Source organism: Amia ocellicauda, chromosome 5 (genome assembly GCF_036373705.1).
Source record: "Amia ocellicauda isolate fAmiCal2 chromosome 5, fAmiCal2.hap1, whole genome shotgun sequence".
Taxonomy (NCBI): Eukaryota; Metazoa; Chordata; class Actinopteri; order Amiiformes; family Amiidae; genus Amia; species Amia ocellicauda.
The window spans coordinates 19,785,747-19,806,475 of record NC_089854.1 but is presented as its reverse complement, the minus strand read 5'-3'; the positions used below and the strand labels follow the sequence as shown (position 1 = coordinate 19,806,475).

Genomic DNA, 20,729 nt, shown 5'->3' with positions numbered 1-20,729 from the left:
ATTAGAGAAGCGATACTTATTATATTATTATATTGTTACGTATTTAATGACATCTGTAAGGCCTTATTGCTTAAAGGCGTGAATTCCCTGTATCTCAAACTCGTAGTGCTCATTTTGTATTATATTGTATTATATTATATATATAGTATGCTACAATGTGTAACCCCAGTGCCGAGTAATTGGGAGTGTTTTCGCTTGTTTTGCAATGTTGTGTTGATCTGGAGCAGAGCGCACTGCAGACTACCGGTGGACCCCGTGCATTACAGGCGGACTGAGAAGCAGACACAGCTTTACACAGAGTGCTAGGGGCTTGTGCCCTGTAATTATTATTATTATTATTATTATTATTATTATTATTATTATTATTATTATTATTATTATTGCTATTAGTAGTACAATTATTTAATTATTATGCAATTACTTTTAATTATAATTAACATTTAAGTTTATTTTGTGTTTAGAATGTGGGTAGGTTCTTTTAGCACTGTTTAATCTCATTCATCATGAATCAGGAGTTTTGAGAAGAACCAGGACGCCACGCTCTCCGGTTTCGCCCCCAGCCAGCTGCGGGACGGACAAACCCCATAGGAACTCCCCAGGGTGGCACGCGGTGACCTGCACTGCTCTTATCTCAGTTTCCAGGGAGCAGCGCAGAGTCCTGGCTCCTGAAACACACCCACAACACACAAACACACCTGGAGCTGTGTTGATACATTTATTGAAATAAAGAAACACTAAAGATAAACTCACAAATGCTGAGTCTTACTGGTTTAGCTGCTGCTAAAAGACTTAATTGCAGGAAACAATACCACAACCCCGGTGGCCCTATGGGAAAGACAGATACAGTAAATCGCAGTGTTTTGTCTCAGTGCTGGTTCCTCGGCTCAGGCGCTGTCCTGGTCCGGCTGCTGCAGCTTGGCGCTCAGAGCCAGCGAGACGCGGCGCAGCGCCCCCTGGTGCTGGGGGAACTCCTGGCACAGGCGGTGCAGGATGGCGGCGGTGGCGTGAAGCCTGTCGCTCTGCCGCTGCATCTCACCCTCCAGGGTCTCGGCACTCTTGGCCTGCACGCTGTAGCGGCCTTCCCGCACTGCCTGCAGCAGCCGGGCCCGGGTCTGCAGCCCTACGATCCGGCTCAGGTTCTGGAGAGGTGGGGGGGGCATGGGAGGTTACAGAGGAGCAGGGAGGGACAGACACGAGACAGACACGAGACAGACAGGGAGGCAGAATGAAAGACAGAGACAGGGAGTCCAGGTGTTAGACCACAGCCATGACAGAGCAGTAGCTGGTTGGTCCTGGAATTGTGTGAGAGTGTGTCAGTGGGCGAGGCAGCACACTGACCTTGTCCTTGGCGTCCTGCAGGCCCTATGTATCAGTGGTGAGGTGTGTGTGTTTGTGTTAGTGTGCAGTGTGTGTGTGTGTGTATGTGTGTACTCACCCTGTCCTTGTTGTCCTGCAGGCCCTGCAGGTCAGAGGTCAGGACCTGGCTGCCCCCCTGCAGCTCCTCCAGCTGCTGCTGTTTGTCCTGCAGCTCAGAGCTCAGCACACTGTGAGAGTCCTGCAGCTCCTGGAGCACACTGTCACACTGCGCCGCCAGCTACACACACACAATGTGAGCTTTAACATACACACACACACTGTGAGCTTCAACACACACACACACACACACACACCGTCAGTGTGTCAGTGTGTCAGTCAGTCTGGGCTGTGTCACCTGCTGCGTGTCCTGGATCTTCCTGCGCAGGCTCAGCAAGGTGTAGTGCAGCTCTGTGCGTGTCGGCTGCTTCCTGTCTCCTCGGGACCGTGTCTCTCCGCGCAGGGCGATGCTCTCCCTCTGGGACACGGCCGCCTCCATCCCCCGCACCAGCTTCTCCTGCTGCTTCATCAGCTGCCCGTAACGCACCTGTGGGGGTCAGAGCTCGGGTCAACCACTGGCACAGTCAGGCAGGCAGGCAGACAGGCAGATGCAGGCACACAGACAGACAGGCACACACAGACAGACACACACAGACAGACAGGCCCTGACCTCCATGCGGTGAATCTCGGCCCTCATGGTGCGGATGTCTCCCTGTCCCACCTCCGAGTCCACAGCCGTCCGTGTCTCCCGGGCCAGCTGCGTCTTCTTCTCCCACAGCATGATCTGCCGCCTGGGGGGACAGGGTGGAGACGGGGTCAGGGTGGGTCCCGTTTAGTCAAACCGGGCCACTCCTGACACCCCCCCGCAGCCCGTGCCCGTCTCCCCAGGCAGAGAGGCTCCCTAAGCAGCCGACGCCGGTGGAGTTGGTCGGCCATTAAACTGCGTTATTGCACTGTGTGCTGTCTGCGCCCGTGTCCTCACTGTTGTGTCGACTGTAGGTCGCCTTGGATACAGGCATGGGCCTGAAGCCCTGGGTGGGGTGTGTGTGGCATCACTGTCCTCCCGTGGGGGCCCGAGGGCCGGTACTCACTCTGCCTCCACCAGGCTGTTGGTCAGTCTGTCCTTCTCCTCCTGGATTCTCTCCAACTGCACTTGCGTCTGCAGCGCCTCCAGCTCCGCCTCCTGTGGGGGAACAGCAGCTCACTCCCTGTGCGGTGTGGTGTGGTGTGGTGAGGTGTGCTGTTGAGCACTGTAGGGGAGTTGGGGTGTGCTGTTGTGTGGTGTATTGTGCTGTGGCGTGCTGTGGGAGAGTTGGGGTGTGCCGTTGTATTGTAGTGTTGTGTGGTGGTGTGTGTTGTGCCACCCCACCCCAGGCTGACCTTGAGCCTGTGCAGGAACTCGGTCTCCATGAGGCTGTTCCCCTGCTGCAGCTCCTCCCTCCGCCCGCTCTTCTGGCACAGCAGGCTGTTGAGCTTCAGCATGTCGGCCATCAGGCTCTTCATGTGGCGCTCCACCTCCCCCTGCTCCCGCAGCTCACGCTGGATCTCACCTGGAGACACGCTGACACAGTGACACACTAACACACCGACACACCGGCACAGTGACACTCTGGCATGCCCACATGCTGACACACACTTTCACACACATTCCAGTAAGTGCCGTCGTGGCGCCCTACCCTCAGTGCGCACTTTCCTCTGCTGCAGCACGGTGAGCTCCTGGCGCTGGGTCTGCAGGGCCAGGGACTGGGCCTGCCGCTCCCGGCTCAGCCTCACCAGCTCCCCCTGCTGGCGCAGCCAGTCCTGCTGCAGCTTCGCCACCTCAGAGTCAGTCTCCTCCAGCTGCCTGCTGAGAGCACGGGCCTCGATCTCCTGAGGGCCCAGGTCCTCGTGCTGCTCTCACACACAGACACACACACACAGAGAGAGACAGAGACACACAGAGACACACACAGAGAGAGAGAGACACACAGAGACACACAGAGACGCACACAGAGAGAGACAGAGACACATAGAAGACACACACAGACACAGAAAGACACAGACAGAGAGAGAGAGAGAGAGACACGGAGACACACAGAGAGACAAAGAAAGACAGAAAGAGAGACACACACAGACACACGGACAGACAGAGAGAGAGAAAAACTCAAGATTAATTATACTTAAAATAATGCAAAAAGAAAATAAATAATACAAATAATTAGTGTGCATGCTTGTGATGATGAGCGTGACAGAGGGAGTATTTAACGATGTGTGTGCGTGAGTGCTTCTGACCCCAGTGCTGGCTGCGATCTCCTCGACCCTCTTGTTGTGCAGGTTGATGATGCTCTGCTTGCGCTTGATCAGGGTGACGCGCCGGGTGATCTCTGCCTCGCTGTGGGACAGCTGCTCGTGCCGCTGCGCCACCTCCCGCTCCAGCGCCGCCCACACCGCCGTCAGCGCCCCCAGCCTTGCCTGCGCCGCGCCGGTCTCCACGGACGCCCGCGCCAGCTCATTCTCCAGGCGCGCCAGCTGGGCCTCCTGCGGCCACACAACGACACGCCACACCATCAAATATGCTCTCTTTCAATATATATGTATATATACCAGAGTCAGGGACAGAGACACAGAAGGAGAGAGGGACAGGTAGAGAGAGAGAATGAGAGCCAGGGACAGTGAGGGACTCTCAATCATTCCCTTTTCCTCTCAATCTCTCCCTCTCCTCTCCCTCTTCCTCACAATCTCTCCCTCTCTCCTCACCCTCTTGCTCTCAATCTCTCCCACCCTCCCCTCTCCCTCTTCCTCTCCATCTCCCCCCTCCCTCTCTCCTCACCCTCTTGCTCTCTATCCCTCTCTCCAGAGCCCCACCCTCACCCTCTCTCTCTTTTGATCAGCCAGTTTGCCCGCCAGGTGCCACGAGTACTTGGCCGCCTTGTTGTTGCTCAGCTTCTCCTGCATCTTTCCCATGATGCTCTCCTCCAGCCCCAGGCGAATCGCAGCCTCCTTCTCGATGTGCTTCCTGAGCACGTTCAGTTCGCCCCGACGCGTCGCACATTCCTGAGGTTGGGAGGGGATACACAGAGTCAGTGTGTGCAGGGTCAGTGTGTGCAGGGTCAGTGTGTGTGTGTGTGTGTGGTCAGAGTGTCAGTCAGTGTGTCAGTCAATGTGCAGTGTGTCAGAGGGCAGTGTCAGTGTGTCAGTCAGTGTGTCAGGGCCTCACCACTCTCGCCCTGTCCAGAGCCTGCTGGGTCTCCTCCAGGGTGCGGGTATAGGTGCTGTACTGGGCCCGGAGTGCCTCCTGCTGGGTCCGGCTCTGAGCGATCTGCCTGCGCACGGTGGTGCTGCCCTGCTGGGCCCGGCTCAGCTGTTCCGACAGACGCTCGTTGCGCTCCTGCTCCCGCGTGATGGACTTCCTGTAGCCCTCGAGTTCGGAGTCCAGGGAGCTCAGCTGCTGCCGAGACAGCCTGCACCGGGGGGAGGTTAGTGCACGGCAGTAGTGTGTGTAGAGTGCGGCGCTGTGTGTAGCGTGCGGCGTTGTGTGTGCTGTGTGTAGCGTGCGGAGTTGTGTGTGCTGTGTGTAGCGCGCGGCGCTGTGTGCGGTTGTGTGGTTTGTGTTGCTCACTGCAGGGCCTGCAGCAGGGCGGTGTGGGCCTCATCTCGGCGCCTCATGCCGATCAGACTGCTGTCCCACTGCTGCAGCAGCTGCTTCCTCTCCATTGCCAGGGCCTCGATCTCCATCTGAGCCTGAGGACAGAGAGAGTGAGACGGAGACAGAGAGTGAGACGGAAACAGAGAGAGTGAGACATAGACAGAGAGAGACAGAGAGGGTGAGGTAGAGACAGAGAGGGGGCTGACCTCGGACAGCGTGTCCCGGGCAGCCCTGGTCTCCTGGGCCTGAGCAGCCGCCTGCACCTGGTACACAGAGATCTGCTCGGCCAAGCGCTCAGCTCGCACCGTCAGCCGCTCCACCAGCAGGTCCTGCACACGGGGGAGAGTGAGTTTAAAAGTGTTAGACTTCACAGGGGGACACTGCCCTGGGCGTGGCTGTACAGAGGGACACTGCCCTGGGCGTGGCTGTACAGAGGGACACTGCCCCGGGCGTGGCTGTACAGAGGGACACTGCCCCGGTCGTGGCTGTGTACCTGCTTGTGCTTGTGCTCCTCTGCCTGCGTCTTCTCAGTCCGGGCCTTGCGGGTGGTGTTCTGCAGCAGGGTCAGGTCCGAGCGCACGTTGGTGCCGGCCTCCCGCAGGTAGAACAGCCGCAGGGCCAGGTCCTCCTGCTCTGCCTGCAGCTGCGCAGCTGCAGCGGAGACAGCAGGGGAATGGGGTTAGACACTGCAGACGGAGGTTGTTGCGTCTCTCCTGGCCTCTCCTTCTTGCCCTCCATGTTATCTACCCCTCCCTCTCATCTCTCCCCTTCGCTCTGCCTTGCTCCCTCTCTCTCTCACCCCGGGCGCGGTGCTCCGCGGCGGTTCCCTGGGTGCTGCAGTACAGACTCCTCACTCGCTCCAGCTGCTCCTCTGCCTGCCGTTTCTGCGCGGCGCTCTGGGCGCAGTGGTCCTGCCGGCTCTCCAGCCCAGTCTGAGTTCGCGCCAGCTCTTGCTGCACCATGTACAGCTCCAGCCCCAGGGCCTCCCGCTGGGCGCTCTCCGCCTTCTCCTCCGCAGCCTGATGCACATAGAATTCACACACACACACACACACACACACACGCACACACGCACACAGAGACACAGAGACACACAAAGACACGCACACGCACACCCACACCCACACACATGCACACACAGAGACACACGCAGAGACAGACACACACAGAAAAATACATTTGGAATTTGGCTTCATTAATAGAAAAAATAAGAGACTGGGAGACAGGGAGTGAGGGTGTGGAGAGGGATGGGAAGAGGGATGGGGAGCGGTACCTTCTCTCGCAGCTCAAGGTTGAGCCTCTCCAGCTGCCGGGTCAGGTGGGCCTTCAGGGCCGACTGGAATCGCTTCATCAGCGGCTGCAGACACAGGACAGCAGGGAATCAGAACAGACACACAGCACAGCACACAGCACACAGAGCAAAGCACAGAGCACAGAGCACAGCACAGAGCACAGAGCACAGACACACAGCACAGCACACAGAGCAAAGACACACAACACAGACACAGCACAGAGCACAGAGCACAGACACACAGCACAGCACAGACACACAGCACAGCACACAGAGCAAAGACACACAACACAGACACAGCACAGAGTACAGACACACAGCACAGACACAGCACAGAGTACAGACACACAGCACAGACACAGCACAGCACAGCACACAGCACACAGAGCACAGCACAGAGCACAGACACACAGCACAGCACACAGAGCGAAGACACACAGCACAGACACACAGAGCACAGCGCAAAGACACACAGCACAGACACAGCACAACACAGCACACAGCACACAGCACACAGAGCACAGCACAGAGCACAGACACGCAGCACAGAGCAAAGACACACAACACAGACACAGCACACAGAGCACAGCACAAAGACACACAGCACAGAGTACAGACACACAGAGCAGACACAGCACAGCACAGAGCAGACACACAGCACAGCACACAGAGCACACACAGAGCACAGCGCAAAGACACACAGCACAGAGCACAGACGCACAGCACAGAGCACAGACACACAGAGCACAGCGCAAAGACACACAGCACAGACACAGCACAGCCAGCACAGAGCACAGACACACAGCACAGCACACAGAGCAAAGACACACAACACAGACACAGCACAGAGCACAGCGCGCAGACTCAGCAGAGACACAGAGCACAGCACACAGCACAGAGTACAGGAGACACACAGCACACAGCACAGACACAGAGCAAAGCACTCAGAGCACAGACACAGAGCACAGCACACAGAGCGAAGACACACAGCACAGAGCACAGACACACAGCACAGCACAGCACAGAGCACACAGAACACAGCACAGAGCACAGAGCACAGACACAGCACAGCACACAGAGCACAGACACAGAGCACAGCACACAGAGCGAAGACACACAGCACAGAGCACAGACACACAGCACAGCACAGCACAGAGCACACAGAACACAGCACAGACACAGCACAGCACACAGAGCACAGACACACAGCACAGCACAGAGCACACAGCACAGACACACAGCACAGCACACAGAGCACAGACACACAGCACAGCACACAGAGCAAAGCACTCAGAGCACAGAGCACAGCACAGACACAGCACACAGCACACAGTACAGACACAGAGCAAAGCACATAGCACACAGAGCACAGCACAAAGCACAGTCACAGAGCACAGCACACAGAGCGAAGACACACAGCACAGAGCACAGACACACAGCACAGCACAGCACAGAGCACACAGCACAGAGCACAGAGCACAGACACAGCACAGCACACAGAGCACAGACACACAGCACAGCACAGAGCACACAGCACAGACACACAGCACAGCACACAGAGCAAAGCACTCAGAGCACAGACACAGAGCACAGCACACAGAGCACAGACACAGCACACAGCACACAGTACAGACACAGAGCAAAGCACATAGCACACAGAGCACAGCACAGAGCACAGACACAGAGCACAGCACACAGAGCGAAGACACACAGCACAGAGCACAGACACACAGCACAGCACAGCACAGAGCACACAGAACACAGCACAGAGCACAGAGCACAGACACAGCACAGCACACAGAGCACAGACACACAGCACAGCACAGAGCACACAGCACAGACACACAGCACAGCACACAGAGCAAAGCACTCAGAGCACAGACACAGAGCACAGCACACAGAGCACAGACACAGCACACAGCACACAGTACAGACACAGAGCAAAGCACATAGCACACAGAGCACAGCACAGAGCACAGACACAGAGCACAGCACACAGAGCGAAGACACACAGCACAGAGCACAGACACACAGCACAGAGCACACAGAACACAGCACAGAGCACAGAGCACAGACACAGCACAGCACACACAGCACAGACACACAGCACAGCACACAGAGCACAGACACACAGCACAGCACACAGAGCAAAGCACTCAGAGCACAGACACAGAGCACAGCACAGACACAGCACAGAACACAGAGCACAGACACACAGCACACAGAGCACAGCACAGAGCACAGCACACAGAGCACAGCACAGACACAGAGCACAGTGCACAGCACACAGAGCACAGCACACAGAGCACAGACACACAGCACACAGCACAGACACACAGACACACAGCACAGAGCACCACACAGACACACAGACACACAGCACAGAGCAAAGACACAGAGCACATACACAGCACAGAACACAGCACACAGAGCACAGCACACAGCGCACAGACACACAGCACAGCACAGCACAGCACAGCGCAAAAACACAGCACAGACACACAGCACAGCACACAGAGCAAAGACACAGAGCACAGACACACAGCACACAGCACAGACACACAGCACAGAGCACCACACAGACACACAGACACACAGCACAGAGCAAAGACACAGAGCACATACACAGCACAGCACACAGAGCAAAGACACAGAGCACAGACACAGCACAGAATACAGAGCACAGACACACAGCACACAGAGCACACAGAACACAGCACACAGAACACAGAGCACAGACACACAGCACACAGAGCACAGCACAGAGCACAGCACACAGAGCACAGCACAGACACAGAGCACAGTGCACAGCACACAGAGCACAGACACACAGCACACAGCACAGACACACAGACACACAGCACAGAGCACCACACAGACACACAGACACACAGCACAGAGAAAAGACACAGAGCACATACACAGCACAGAACACAGCACACAGAGCACAGACACACAGCACACAGAGCACACAGAGCACAGCACAGCACAGACTCAGCACAGACACAGAGCACAGCACACAGAGTACAGACACACAGCACACAGCATAGACACACAGACACACAGCACAGAGCACCACACAGACACACAGCACAGAAAAGTTACTGACATGGTCTGGATCCAGCACCACCAGGGATTCCTCTTCCTCTTCCTCTTCCTCTTCCTCCTCCTCCTCCTCCTCTCCCCCATGTTCCTCCTCTTCCTCTCTGTCGGACAGCGGGACAGTCAATCGCAGATCGGGGTGTGGCAGCGCAGGCGATGTCCTCCTGTGCCCACTGTCTCCCCCTATGATAGCACACAGCACTCAGACACCAGGACACAGGGGCAGGGTCTCGGTAGAGAGGGACATGGGGGGTTCTGTATTGCAAGAGTTGCTCACCGGACCGGCTGCTCTGCATCCTGCTGCTCCCTGACGGGGGCCGGGAGGCGGTCTGGCTGCGTCCTGCATCCATCGGCACTCTGTCTGTCAGTGGTCTGTCTGTCTGCTCCTCCAGCTCGCCCTGCACAATGCACAGCCCCACCCCAGAGAGGAGCTCAGAGTCGGCCACCGCAGCGCATCGAGCGTCTCTGTGCCTTTCCTTCCAATATCGCCATTTTAAAACTAGTTTTTTGTTTGTCTTTCATGTGATTTTAAAACACGCAAACACTCTCACTCCCCCCACCCCAATCTCACTCCCATCCACCGCTCTCTCACTCCCACCCACTCCCCGACTCCCACTCCCACAGTCCTGTCCGCAGTGCTCACTAACTCTGCAGTTTCTGACCCAAGCAAGCCTCCGCCCTACCTCCAGAAAGGGGGGCACTGTCACCCCGGAGTCTTCGGCTGCACTGGGGGGGTCTTCTCCATGCTGAGTGGGGACGCCTCCCTTCACCTCCTTCCCAGCATCCTCCCTCTCCCCTGCTCCCTTTCCCTCGCTCTCCATAAGAGGCTGCTGTAGAGGAAGCACAGCCAGGCATGTAGAGGAGGGGGTCTGTGTACATGGCCTATCTCCCCCCCCCCCCCCCCCCCCACACACACACACACACACACAATGACCTATCCACATAGTGACCTAAACACACAGTGACCTGACCACACAGGGAGTAGTAGTAGTAGTAGTAGACTAGTAGTAGTAGTACCTGCTCCTGCTCTTCCTCAGGCAGTGGCTCCGTGGATCTCGGGCTTGAGAGACACAAGGAGAAAGTTAAAACAGCCTCAAAATCTGCAGCACAAACACATGTTCTGTGTTGTTTTGTAATTGATGACTCTATGCTATGCACTATGCTAGACTAATAACGATTGGTTTTATTTTGATGTCTTTCTTAGTGACAATAAATATGAACAAACACACGCTGACGGCGGTACCTGTGCATAGCAGCCATCCTGCGTTGCTAGGAAACCCAAACTTCCGGCTGGACACGGCACTTCCGCAAAGGACGTGCGGTTATCGGACGCATGCGCAGTCTGGGGCAACCAGTGTTGCACAGAGACCGTGCTGAGCGATCGTGTATCTGCAGCAACAATAACCCTGGGTAGCGATTGATTTCCACTGCAGGCGCAATGCTGCATATCCGTTCATCTCTATGATCCATGTCTATCGCTCATAAAAGGACGTCAGTGTTTGTACTGGCACACACACACACACGACCCCATTCACTCCAGTCCAGCCACAATGGCCTCAATTCCTAAAACAAATCAGTACAATAGATTTAGCTGTGAGACGGGAAACAGAGAAGGCCGTTGTGTGTGCAGGTGTATGTAACTGTGTGTGTGAGTGTGTTTTGACTGATATTTTGTATTTCTTTGTGTGTGTGGTGGGGGGCCAATTTCCTGAGGTTGCATGGGATGGGGGGGCCGCAGTACAAAATGAACCAGCGCTGAAAATGAAACATGTCCCAATTCATACCTTTTTATGAACTTTAATTGTTTTTTTTATTACATGTGCAATTTGTAACAGAAAATATTCAGAAACTGTAAGAATATAGTAAAGGTTCACAAAGGGGAGGTTGAAGGTTGGCTTTGGAGGGCCACACCAAACATCCTCAAGGGCCGCATTTGGCCCCCGGGCCGCACTTTGGGAACCCCTGCTCTAGAGGCAGTTCAGAGGAGAGCAACCAGACTTATTCCAGGTCTGAAGGGAATGTCCTACTGAGAGACTGAGGGAACTGAACCTTTTCACCCTGGAACAGAGGAGACTACGTGGGGACTTGATCCAAGTCTTCAAAATCATGAAGGGCATCGACCACATCAAACCAGAGGAGCTTTTCCAGATCAGCAGGGACACACGCACCCGGGGACACAAATGGAAATTGGGCTTCAAGGCATTCAAGACAGAAAACGGGAGACACTTCTTCACACAGAGAGTCACAATCTGAACAAACTCCCCAGCGATGTGGTAGAAGCTGAAAATTTGGGAACATTTCAAAATAGACTGGATAGGATCCTTGGATCACTTAGTTATTAATGGACACCAAACCAGCAAGATGTGTCGAATGGTCTCCTCTCGTTTGTAAACTTTGTCATGTTCTTAAGTCCACAACACATTAGCTAACAGTTGCATGAAGGCAGAGGCATAATTTAAGGGGGGAACGAGTGGGAATGTCCTCCCCATTTTTATAAATTGGTCAAATCGCTCCCCCGGCTTTCTTATAGATGCGATCATTCACAACACAACACACACACTCACTTGGGCTTAGCCATTAAGCGCTGTAGTACTTTATTATGATTTCTGTCAAGATTTAAATGGAACATTCACAATTTATATGCCTATTTTTTGATGACAAGTTAAAAAAAAACACATTCTGAGGTACTACAAACCACAGCAAATTCAATTTCCTCTAAAATAAAGACTTTAAACATCGTGTGACTGTAAATAAAAACAAATACAAAAATCAGGAAGAACACAATGAATAAAGCCAAGCAAATGACAAATGACAAATGACTTCCCCTCTCCTAAGTGAAGCACTTTAGATGGACACAATCAGATAATAGGCAAGTTAATTAACTACAGTAGTTCTTCCCCGGAGTCCTAGAGTGCCACCTGATACAACATGTGTGTTTATATCAGTTTGATGCCAGTGATTTTTATTGATTTTACTGTAGTATGAAACTCAATTTGTGAATTATATTATGAAACTAATTGTAGCCTTGTAAGCAAACTGTGTGTTTATGCACCATTTGAGCAGCTGTGATACAAGAGCTCAAATGGTGCATCTGTGTATGTTTAATTTTGGCATGCAGAGTCCACCATAGCACTCAATCGTAACTCCACAGGGCAGCTATGCTGTGTCCCAGGTTAGTGATTAATTGAAAATTGAATTATTTGCTGTAGTTTGTAGTACCTCAAAATGTGTCTAACTTATTATGAGTAAGAAATGTGAATTTGTGTGGGACAAAATGGTCATTATGTGGATGATTGGTTTTCATGAGTCACATGACTTGATTTGTGACATCATCCTAACATTCGCTGTCTCACAGGGCTGTGCTGTCTCCATACTGCTCATTCCCGCGGACTTACAGCTCAGTTTAACAAAGCAGATTGCAAAGAAGAGAGGAACATCCGATGCACAACTCAGACAGAGCACTGCAATGATCGGTTGTCACTGAACACTTATTGTTACTTGTAAGTTCTGCAACTAAACGAAGGCCCACAGCGTCCTCTAGAGCCACCAACTAACACTGCAGTCCTTAACAAATGGAACAACAATACGGTCTCACTACTGTCTGCTGCTGTCATCGTTTAAATCAGTGGTTCCCAACCCTGGTCCTGCAGGAGCCCCTACCCTGCCGGTTTTTGTTCCAACTGTTCCAACTCAATTACTTAATTGAACTAATAATTTCCTAAATCAGAGCTTTTTAATTATTTTTAACAGTAGGGGTTTTAAGTTAAGTATAGAATTGTATAAAAAATGTATTAAAGAACAAACTCATTTATTACACAATTAAAAAAATCAAATCTAAGCAGATTGTTACTTCAATTAAGGTTCAATTAAGTAATTGAGAGCTCAACAGAATGGTCTCTTTGGCAAAGTATCATAAACAAATGTTTACGCACAACCTCGTCTCTTCACACTGCGATTGTCTGCCCACCAGCGTTGCTTGTCCATTCCCTGACGGGCCGATGAGCAGGAGTCCTCGATTGGGAGTCCTGAGACCTGTGAAGAGCTGGAAATGAAAGTGAGAGAATCCCACATGAGCACAGAGCCGCGTCTCAATCACAGATTAAATTGCCACTTTGTAGGGTTATTGTGATGAAAATAATACTTTACAAAACACAACGCATTATTTAATATATAGTATAAATGCAGAGTTCATGTTTTTTATTAAGGTGTAGCAGAATGGCTGTTGTGTTTGTGTCTTGGACCACTTTCCACACTAACTCCTAAACTCCAAAATTCCTCTTCCCCTGCTCACCTGCCCACTAGCTTTTTAAACTGGCCCCTTCACCCATATAGCACCCAAATACAACAATTGAATTGTGATACAGTCATAGCACTGCCACTGTCCGCCAACTTTTCCTACTTATAACAGATTATAATGCTTGTACTACAAGTGGTGAAACAATATATATATTTATATATAGCAAGCCCTGAAAAGAAAATCTGGCCATTCTCACTTATGGCACCACTCCCACCTGTCCACGAACTCATTGAGAATGAGGCTCACAAGGTTGCTGTCTGTGTTCTCCAAGTTCTTCAGGTCATCCTTTTTGAGGACTGCACCCCTCTCTATGGATCACAGGAGAAAGAGTATGGATTTCCAGTTCATCCAGCTATGATCTCACTAAGGCCATTGCAATGATAGCATGTCTCTTATGTTGTAAGTCGCACTGGATAAGGGTGTCTGCCAAGAAATAAAATAATAATAATGTCTCAAGAGGCACCGCTGGATACTTAGATTTTGTGACTGACTGGGAATGTCCTAAATGAAATACGGACTTCCTTATGAGTTCAAATAAAGTACAGGGTTAGTAATTGATTGTGAAAAAAGAATACAAACATAACATTGTGATATGTTTGTTTTGTCTCAATGATTGTAATACATACGAGTAGGATGGGACTGCAGGAAGGAAGGCGTACAGATCGCATATTGATTATAAGCTGGAGAAAGGAATACTCGACCTCTTCATTAGATTTGGGTATTAGGTAGGCTACTCATATTATTTATGTATATTACAATACATTATATGATGAGAATGTATGTTTTTAAAGCGTTCTTACCTATGGCAGAGGAGATTCTGAGTGCGTGTTCTAGATTCAGAATGTGGGACGCACTCAACGTTAAGTCTATGGGAGCTAGAAGGATCATGCTATATCATGACATTCACTCTCGCTACTGCAGCTACAGGTATCACTTGCACGGCTCTCAAATTTTCAAAACGCCAATGCATTGTATTTTGACCACAATAGACATACAAATGAAGTGACTTTAAATATTTTCAATGTGCCCTTGGCTTCCGTCTGCCTCTCCCACGGTCGACACCTGCTCACCTTTGTCCCGAATCCGCATGTCCTCGTCCCACCCAAGTCCACTTGTTTATAGAAATGATTCTTCTTGAATGATTCCCCTTTACACACATGCTGTTCTCTCTGGAGCAGTTTTACTCTAACAGAGTTCTGTGTGATGTCACAGGCATCTGATTGAACAATGCTTTTTAAAATTATTTTTTCAAAGCATTTATTCAGAGTTGGATATTACATGGAACATCAATAAAGAACATCTTACATCGGAAAAACAAATCCAAACATACACATTAACATATTAAGTATTTCAAACAAATAAAGGTCAGGGGTGACACAGGATACTTTTTGATGGAAGTTATCATTGCATTTGTCATTGTCAAGGATGTCAACAATATTGAACTGTTCTTGTGCATTGGATGTCATGTTTAAATTCACATGCAATTGCCTGTTGCAGTAACTCATGTTGGAATCGTTGCCATGGTATGACAATCCACATGGGACAAAATGCCCTTTCCAAAGTGTTGTGCTGGCCAGTCTATGGATTCTGTTAAACTGTGAGTCATACAGAGGCATTGCAGATGGGTTTGACACCAGCAAATCTGTCATTTACACCCATATACACTGATTCTGTACATTAGTATCTCATCACCTCATATACAAGATACACTGGCCAACAGGTGAAGCCATTCAAGACCACGAAGTTAGCTTTCAAGGAGCTGGCTTCCCCAACACCCTTTGCACAGTTGCAACAGTTCTATTAAATTAATTTCACTGCCTTGTGACCATCAAACGCCAATTAACCCATCCTGGTAGCTGGCATGATGCCCAGGTATTCAGAATGACCGAGATCATACGTCCTTCAGGAGAACCCATAGTCCACTCTACCAAATGACCCACACATAGTCTGAGATGCAGCTTACCCACTTTCCCAATACATGGTGACACCACAGCACATGATCAGGATGCAATTGCCAAGAGAAATACAACTGCTGCATCTTAATAGACTGCAGGACATACACAACCCCCTGCCTCTGTGTATAACCATTGTAAATAGTTTCGTGATAAATAAAACTGACACACATTTTCATATTAATGTTTTATTCATGGCACAAAGCAGGAAAAATGAAACACAGAGTTAGTAAGAAAAATAACAATACTCCCCAGCCAATAAAAATAATCAGTCTTTGAACTGCTACACACACACACACACGACCCCATTCTCCCAGTCCAGCCACAATGGTCTCAATTCCTAAAACAAATCAGTACAATAGATTGAGCTGTGAGACAGGAAACAGAGCAGGCCCTTGTGTGTGTGCAGGTGTATGTGACAGCCTGTGTAATGTGTGTGGCCGAGTGTGTGTCGGTGGGGAGGGGGTTCATGAGTCTCTTGGAATGAAAAAGTTAACCAGAAACACAGGTATTTCAGAAGAGTTTTTTTTATTTGAGTATTATTGTTATATGTAAAAACAAAATTCACTGCATGTCACAAGTCTCCCAGTTTCAGGACACCCACGCACACATGCACAGGAATCCAGACCAGGAGGGGGGGTTGAGTTCAGCACTGCAGAAACTCCTCTGAAGCAGTGTATCACAATGGACAGCACCTGCACCCAGTCACAACTGAGCCTGATCCAACTAGCACCCTCTACCGCCGAGGATGGGACATCACGCCTCTTCCCATTGAGAGAGTCAATTAGGTAATTAAGAATAAATTAAGGCTGGATCAATATCCTGTGAGGATGGCACACACTGGAAGAGCTGAAGTGTCCCACCCTTGGGGCCACATCAGGCAGAGGGGTAGGTGACTTTGACTCCCTCTCCTCGTCAAGCGGAGAACGGCATCACTCTTTGAACTTCCACTCCTGGCGGCACATTGGGCACTGCTGCTGAACCTGCTGCGAGTTCAGCCACTTGAGGATGCAGTGCATGTGGAAACAGTGGGAGCACTGGCCCCACACCAGCGGGCAGTCGTCCCCCGGCACCTTACCTGCCAACCAAGAGATAGAATGAGAGAGAGATAGAGATAGAGAAAGAGATTGAGAAACAGCAAGAACAAGGAAGAAAGAGAGGCCACTAAGCCTTACAGTGTACCCTGATATCCACAGCCCCCCCCTCCACAATGGGCCTCTGTAACCTGTCAAGTACCCCAGCGCCCCCCACCACAGCCCCACTACACTGTACTCAGCTACCCCCCCACCTTCAACTTTAGCACCAAACTACCCCACCCCTCCTCCACAGTGGCGCTCAACTGTAAGGAAAATGTACACACAACACATAACGGTCTATGAAAATAAGTTAAAGCCCTGTTCATTCAGGTGGGAAATGTTCAGGTATGAACAGAGTTAGGATATGAATGTCCGTTGTTTTTAGCAGATTAGCTCCAGACAAAAGAGGTTCATAGCCAATTAGTTACAACAATAGGAGTGGCTGGTTGTGGTTTTAATGCCCTCTAGAGTCATTTACACGATCAAGGAAGTGCTTTTGAGTGATCAACTCATGTAGATCAACTAGCAAGAACAATGCATTCAGTCAAGTCTCTGATTAAGGCTACAAGCACAAAAAATGCCTTTAATCCAGACAGAGAAATGCAAACCAGACCAATCTGAGCCCTGTTATTGGACTGCAGGTGTGAACTGGTCTAGGAGAAGGACAAAGGAGCAGGAGGGTCTATAGAAACTGGTGACTTTTCTACATGACAAAGAGCTGGTTCCTTGTTATTAAAGTACCACCAACTTCATGCACAATGGAGTCACATATTCATGAAGACCCCCCTCTCCTCTCTGACACTGCGCTGTAGAGAGGCTGTGCTCCCAGTAGGTTCAGATAAACAAGCTTATTTGTACTGCTGTCAATGCTGGTATTTCCTTTACTGTCTAATGCAATTGTTACTGTATATACAATATCTGTATCCTAGGATCAATAAATGTTAGGTAAAGTTCTGTTTTTAAACATAAATTAACAAAATGACGATACTCTTTTCCCTACACAGCTACCCCACCCCCCTCTCAGCTCACAGCTCAGACTATAGCAGCAATCCACAACCCCTGTCCTCCGCTCCACTCACAGTCGGGGCAGCAGCCGTTGAAGGGCATCCTGCAGATGCCACAGTTCTCGTCGTTGGCGACCCAGAGCCAGGACGCCACGCCGTTCCACTGCTTAATCTTCACCTTCATCCTCCTCCCGGTGACTCGGGGGTACAGAGACTGGGTGTGCTGCTCTCTCCCCGCAAGCTGAGGAAGCAGGACAGCAGCGTGGCTGAATAATACAACTAAAATACCTAAATCAGGGGTGCCAAACTCCTGTCCTGGGGGTCCACAGTGTCTGCTGGTGTTTGTTCCAACAGGAGCCCCCAATTACTTCATTAATACCTTTATTTACTCAGCTAGGCTTATCTAAAACTGTCATATTTCATGTTTATAGCTAATCCCTTACAATGTGTTGATTCCTCAAAACACTGAACCCACAGAACATTTCACAGCCTGGAGAGAAGGATTCAATTAATCCAGCTGATTGTTTAATTAGACCAGATTAAGGAGTCAAGAGCTGGACTGGAATGAAACCCAGCAGACACTGCGGCCCCCCAGGACTGGAGTCTGACACCCTGGTCTGAATAACACAACGCAAGCTATAACCGTGGAACAGGCCCGTTCACTCTGAGTATTGTGGGTTATTTCCGCACCACAACCAGAATCCCCACTACGTCACCACAGCTGCCTAATGTATTATTATGAAGCCTCAACGCAGGCCTACTCATAAGTAAAATAACTAAGACGTATATGACCCCACCTGCATCAAAAGCAATACTTACAACTATGTTTGGCGATATATCCAAAACACAACGGAAGATACACAGTCATAGATGCACGTCCTACATGTGTGCACTGTGTGTTTTAAGACTGCTAAACATGCACGAATACCTTTTACCGGACTGACAGGTTGGAGTGAAATAACTGCGTGTTTCAGGATTAATATTGCCGTTGTTTAACATGTATACAATGCGCTATCTGCGGCTCTGTCAATATGAAGAGCAACTAGCGTGACCCGGAAGCAGTAGGAAGCCTGCCAGCGTCGGTATCGTTTAAACCGGATCTTGAAAGGCCGCCCTCTGCTGGACCGGAGGACACAGTACAGTCGCACTCTGGGCGCGTTGTTTTATTCACCGCGGACATTCATCGCTGAGCCGGGAGTGCACAACCCCAGATTAAAATCACAGTTTGGTGAAGAAAGAAGGCAATGCTGATTTGAACTTATTAAGACAGGGACATTCATGGAGAGCACAACTCCTTCTCAATCCCCAGCATCAGCAGCATCTTAAAAATGAGGTTAAAGTACAGTAAATACACTCCATTCTTAGATGATTTCAATAGTCCAAAACGACTGTGTTCTCTTCTGCGTTTCACTTGTTTTCATGGTTTGAATTACGGGGGGGATTGGGGGATTGAACCCCCCAAATTAAGACTTGGACCCCCCGAAAGGGCTCTCACGGTTACTGACCATCACCCCCCCCTCACCCCTGACCCCCGTTTGTTATTGTATAATTCGCACTCTGCTTGTTTTGTTTTACTTCATAAAGTGTCATTCATATTTTTTAGTTACTTTTTTTAAGTGTTTGATATCACATGCTTGACTAAATTATTATTTTTAAAATCATAATGGTCAATGGCAACGAACTCACAGAGTACAGAGCTCTGTACTAAGTTGTGTACTAGCTAGTACGGTCAGGATCATCTCCAGCTGCAGACTAAAGTTAGTCCCCACTGCAGCGAAAAAAGAGGCGGAGCAGAGTTGGAGACGAGAGGAGGCCATTCGACCCATCGTGCTCGTTTGGTGTCCGTTAATAACTAAGTGATCCAAGGATCCTATCCAGTCTATTTTTAAATGTTCCCAAATTTTCAGCTTCTACCACATCGCTGGGGAGTTTGTTCCAGATTGTGACGACTCTCTGTGTGAAGAAGCGTCTCCTGTTTTCTGTCTTGAATGCCTTGAAGCCCAATTTCCATTTGTGTGCCCAGGTGTGTGTGTCTCTGGAAAAGCTCCTCTGGTTTGATGTGGTCGATGCCTTTCATGATTTTGAAGACTTGGATCAAGTCCCCACGTAGTCTCCTCTGTTCCAGGGTGAAAAGGTTCAGTTCCTCAGTCTCTCAGTAGGACTTTCCCTTCAGACCTGGAATAAGTCTGGTTGCTCTCCTCTGAACTGCCTCTAGAGCAGCGATATCTTTCTTGAAGTGTGGAGCCCAGAACTGTCCACAGTATCCAGATGAGCTCTAACTAGTGCATTGTACAGTCTGGACATCACTGCCCTTGTTCTCAATTCTACACTTTTGACAATATACCCTAACATCCTGTTTGCTTTTTTATTACTTCCCCACATTGTTTGGATGGAGAAAGTGAGGAGGGCTAGGGCTCTGGACTCATAACTGGAAAGTTGTGGGTTCAAATCCTGGGTGGGGCAGCGCTGTTGTACCCTTGAGCAAGGTACTTCACTTAGATTGCTCCAGTAAAATACCCAGCTGTACAAATGTAAGTTGCCCTGGATAAGAGTGTCTGCTAAATGACAAATAATGTAATGTAATTATAGTGGACATTTTTGTTACCTGCATGTATTACCTTGCACTTGTCCACATTGAATTTCATCTGCCAGGTGTCGGCCCACAGCTGAATATTATCCAAGTCTCTTTGAATAACCTGTGCTGCTGAGCCACCTATTTTAGTATCATCTGCAAATTTGACAAGTTTGCTAACTATCCCAGAGTCAAGATCATTAATATAGATTAGAAAAAGCAAAGGCCCTAGTACTGATCCCTGTGGACCTCCACTAACAACCTCACTCCAGTTAGAAGCAACTCCTCTAATCGACACCCTCTGTTTCCTAGACGTCAGCCAGTTCATAATCCATCTACTTACATTACCCTGAATGCCTGCAGCTTCCAATTTCAGGATCAGTCTTTGGTGCAGATCCTTATCAAAAGCTTTTTGAAAATCTAAGTATATCCTATCATATGCTTTCACATGATCTAC

General features: G+C 50.0%; 2 protein-coding genes across 3 annotated transcripts; both read right to left on the bottom strand.

Moving 5' to 3' along the window:
* Positions 1 to 651: 651 nt before the first annotated feature.
* LOC136749683 (coiled-coil domain-containing protein 40-like) lies at positions 652 to 10,580 on the bottom strand. Its single transcript, XM_066704170.1, has 19 exons — positions 10,389 to 10,580; positions 10,055 to 10,201; positions 9,649 to 9,769; positions 9,379 to 9,554; positions 6,252 to 6,335; positions 5,778 to 5,997; positions 5,472 to 5,629; positions 5,185 to 5,307; positions 4,952 to 5,073; positions 4,550 to 4,793; positions 4,204 to 4,386; positions 3,625 to 3,870; positions 3,030 to 3,243; positions 2,734 to 2,903; positions 2,445 to 2,536; positions 2,024 to 2,144; positions 1,712 to 1,900; positions 1,436 to 1,594; positions 652 to 1,139 (listed from the first exon to the last, which is right to left on the bottom strand). The coding sequence occupies exons 2-19, from the start codon at positions 10,190 to 10,192 to the stop codon at positions 885 to 887; spliced, it is 3,015 nt and encodes a 1,004-aa protein (XP_066560267.1). The 5' UTR covers positions 10,193 to 10,201; positions 10,389 to 10,580; the 3' UTR covers positions 652 to 884.
* Positions 10,581 to 16,131: 5,551 nt separating this feature from the next.
* Positions 16,132 to 18,754, bottom strand: LOC136749682 (anaphase-promoting complex subunit 11). Of its 2 annotated transcripts, none has more exons than XM_066704169.1 (3): positions 18,629 to 18,754; positions 17,776 to 17,941; positions 16,132 to 16,698 (listed from the first exon to the last, which is right to left on the bottom strand). In XM_066704169.1, the coding sequence occupies exons 2-3, from the start codon at positions 17,882 to 17,884 to the stop codon at positions 16,553 to 16,555; spliced, it is 255 nt and encodes an 84-aa protein (XP_066560266.1). In that variant the 5' UTR covers positions 17,885 to 17,941; positions 18,629 to 18,754; the 3' UTR covers positions 16,132 to 16,552. The 2 variants fall into 2 exon arrangements, with proteins under 2 accessions (XP_066560266.1, XP_066560265.1); XM_066704168.1 differs by having other exon boundaries at positions 18,520 to 18,751.
* Positions 18,755 to 20,729: the final 1,975 nt, after the last annotated feature.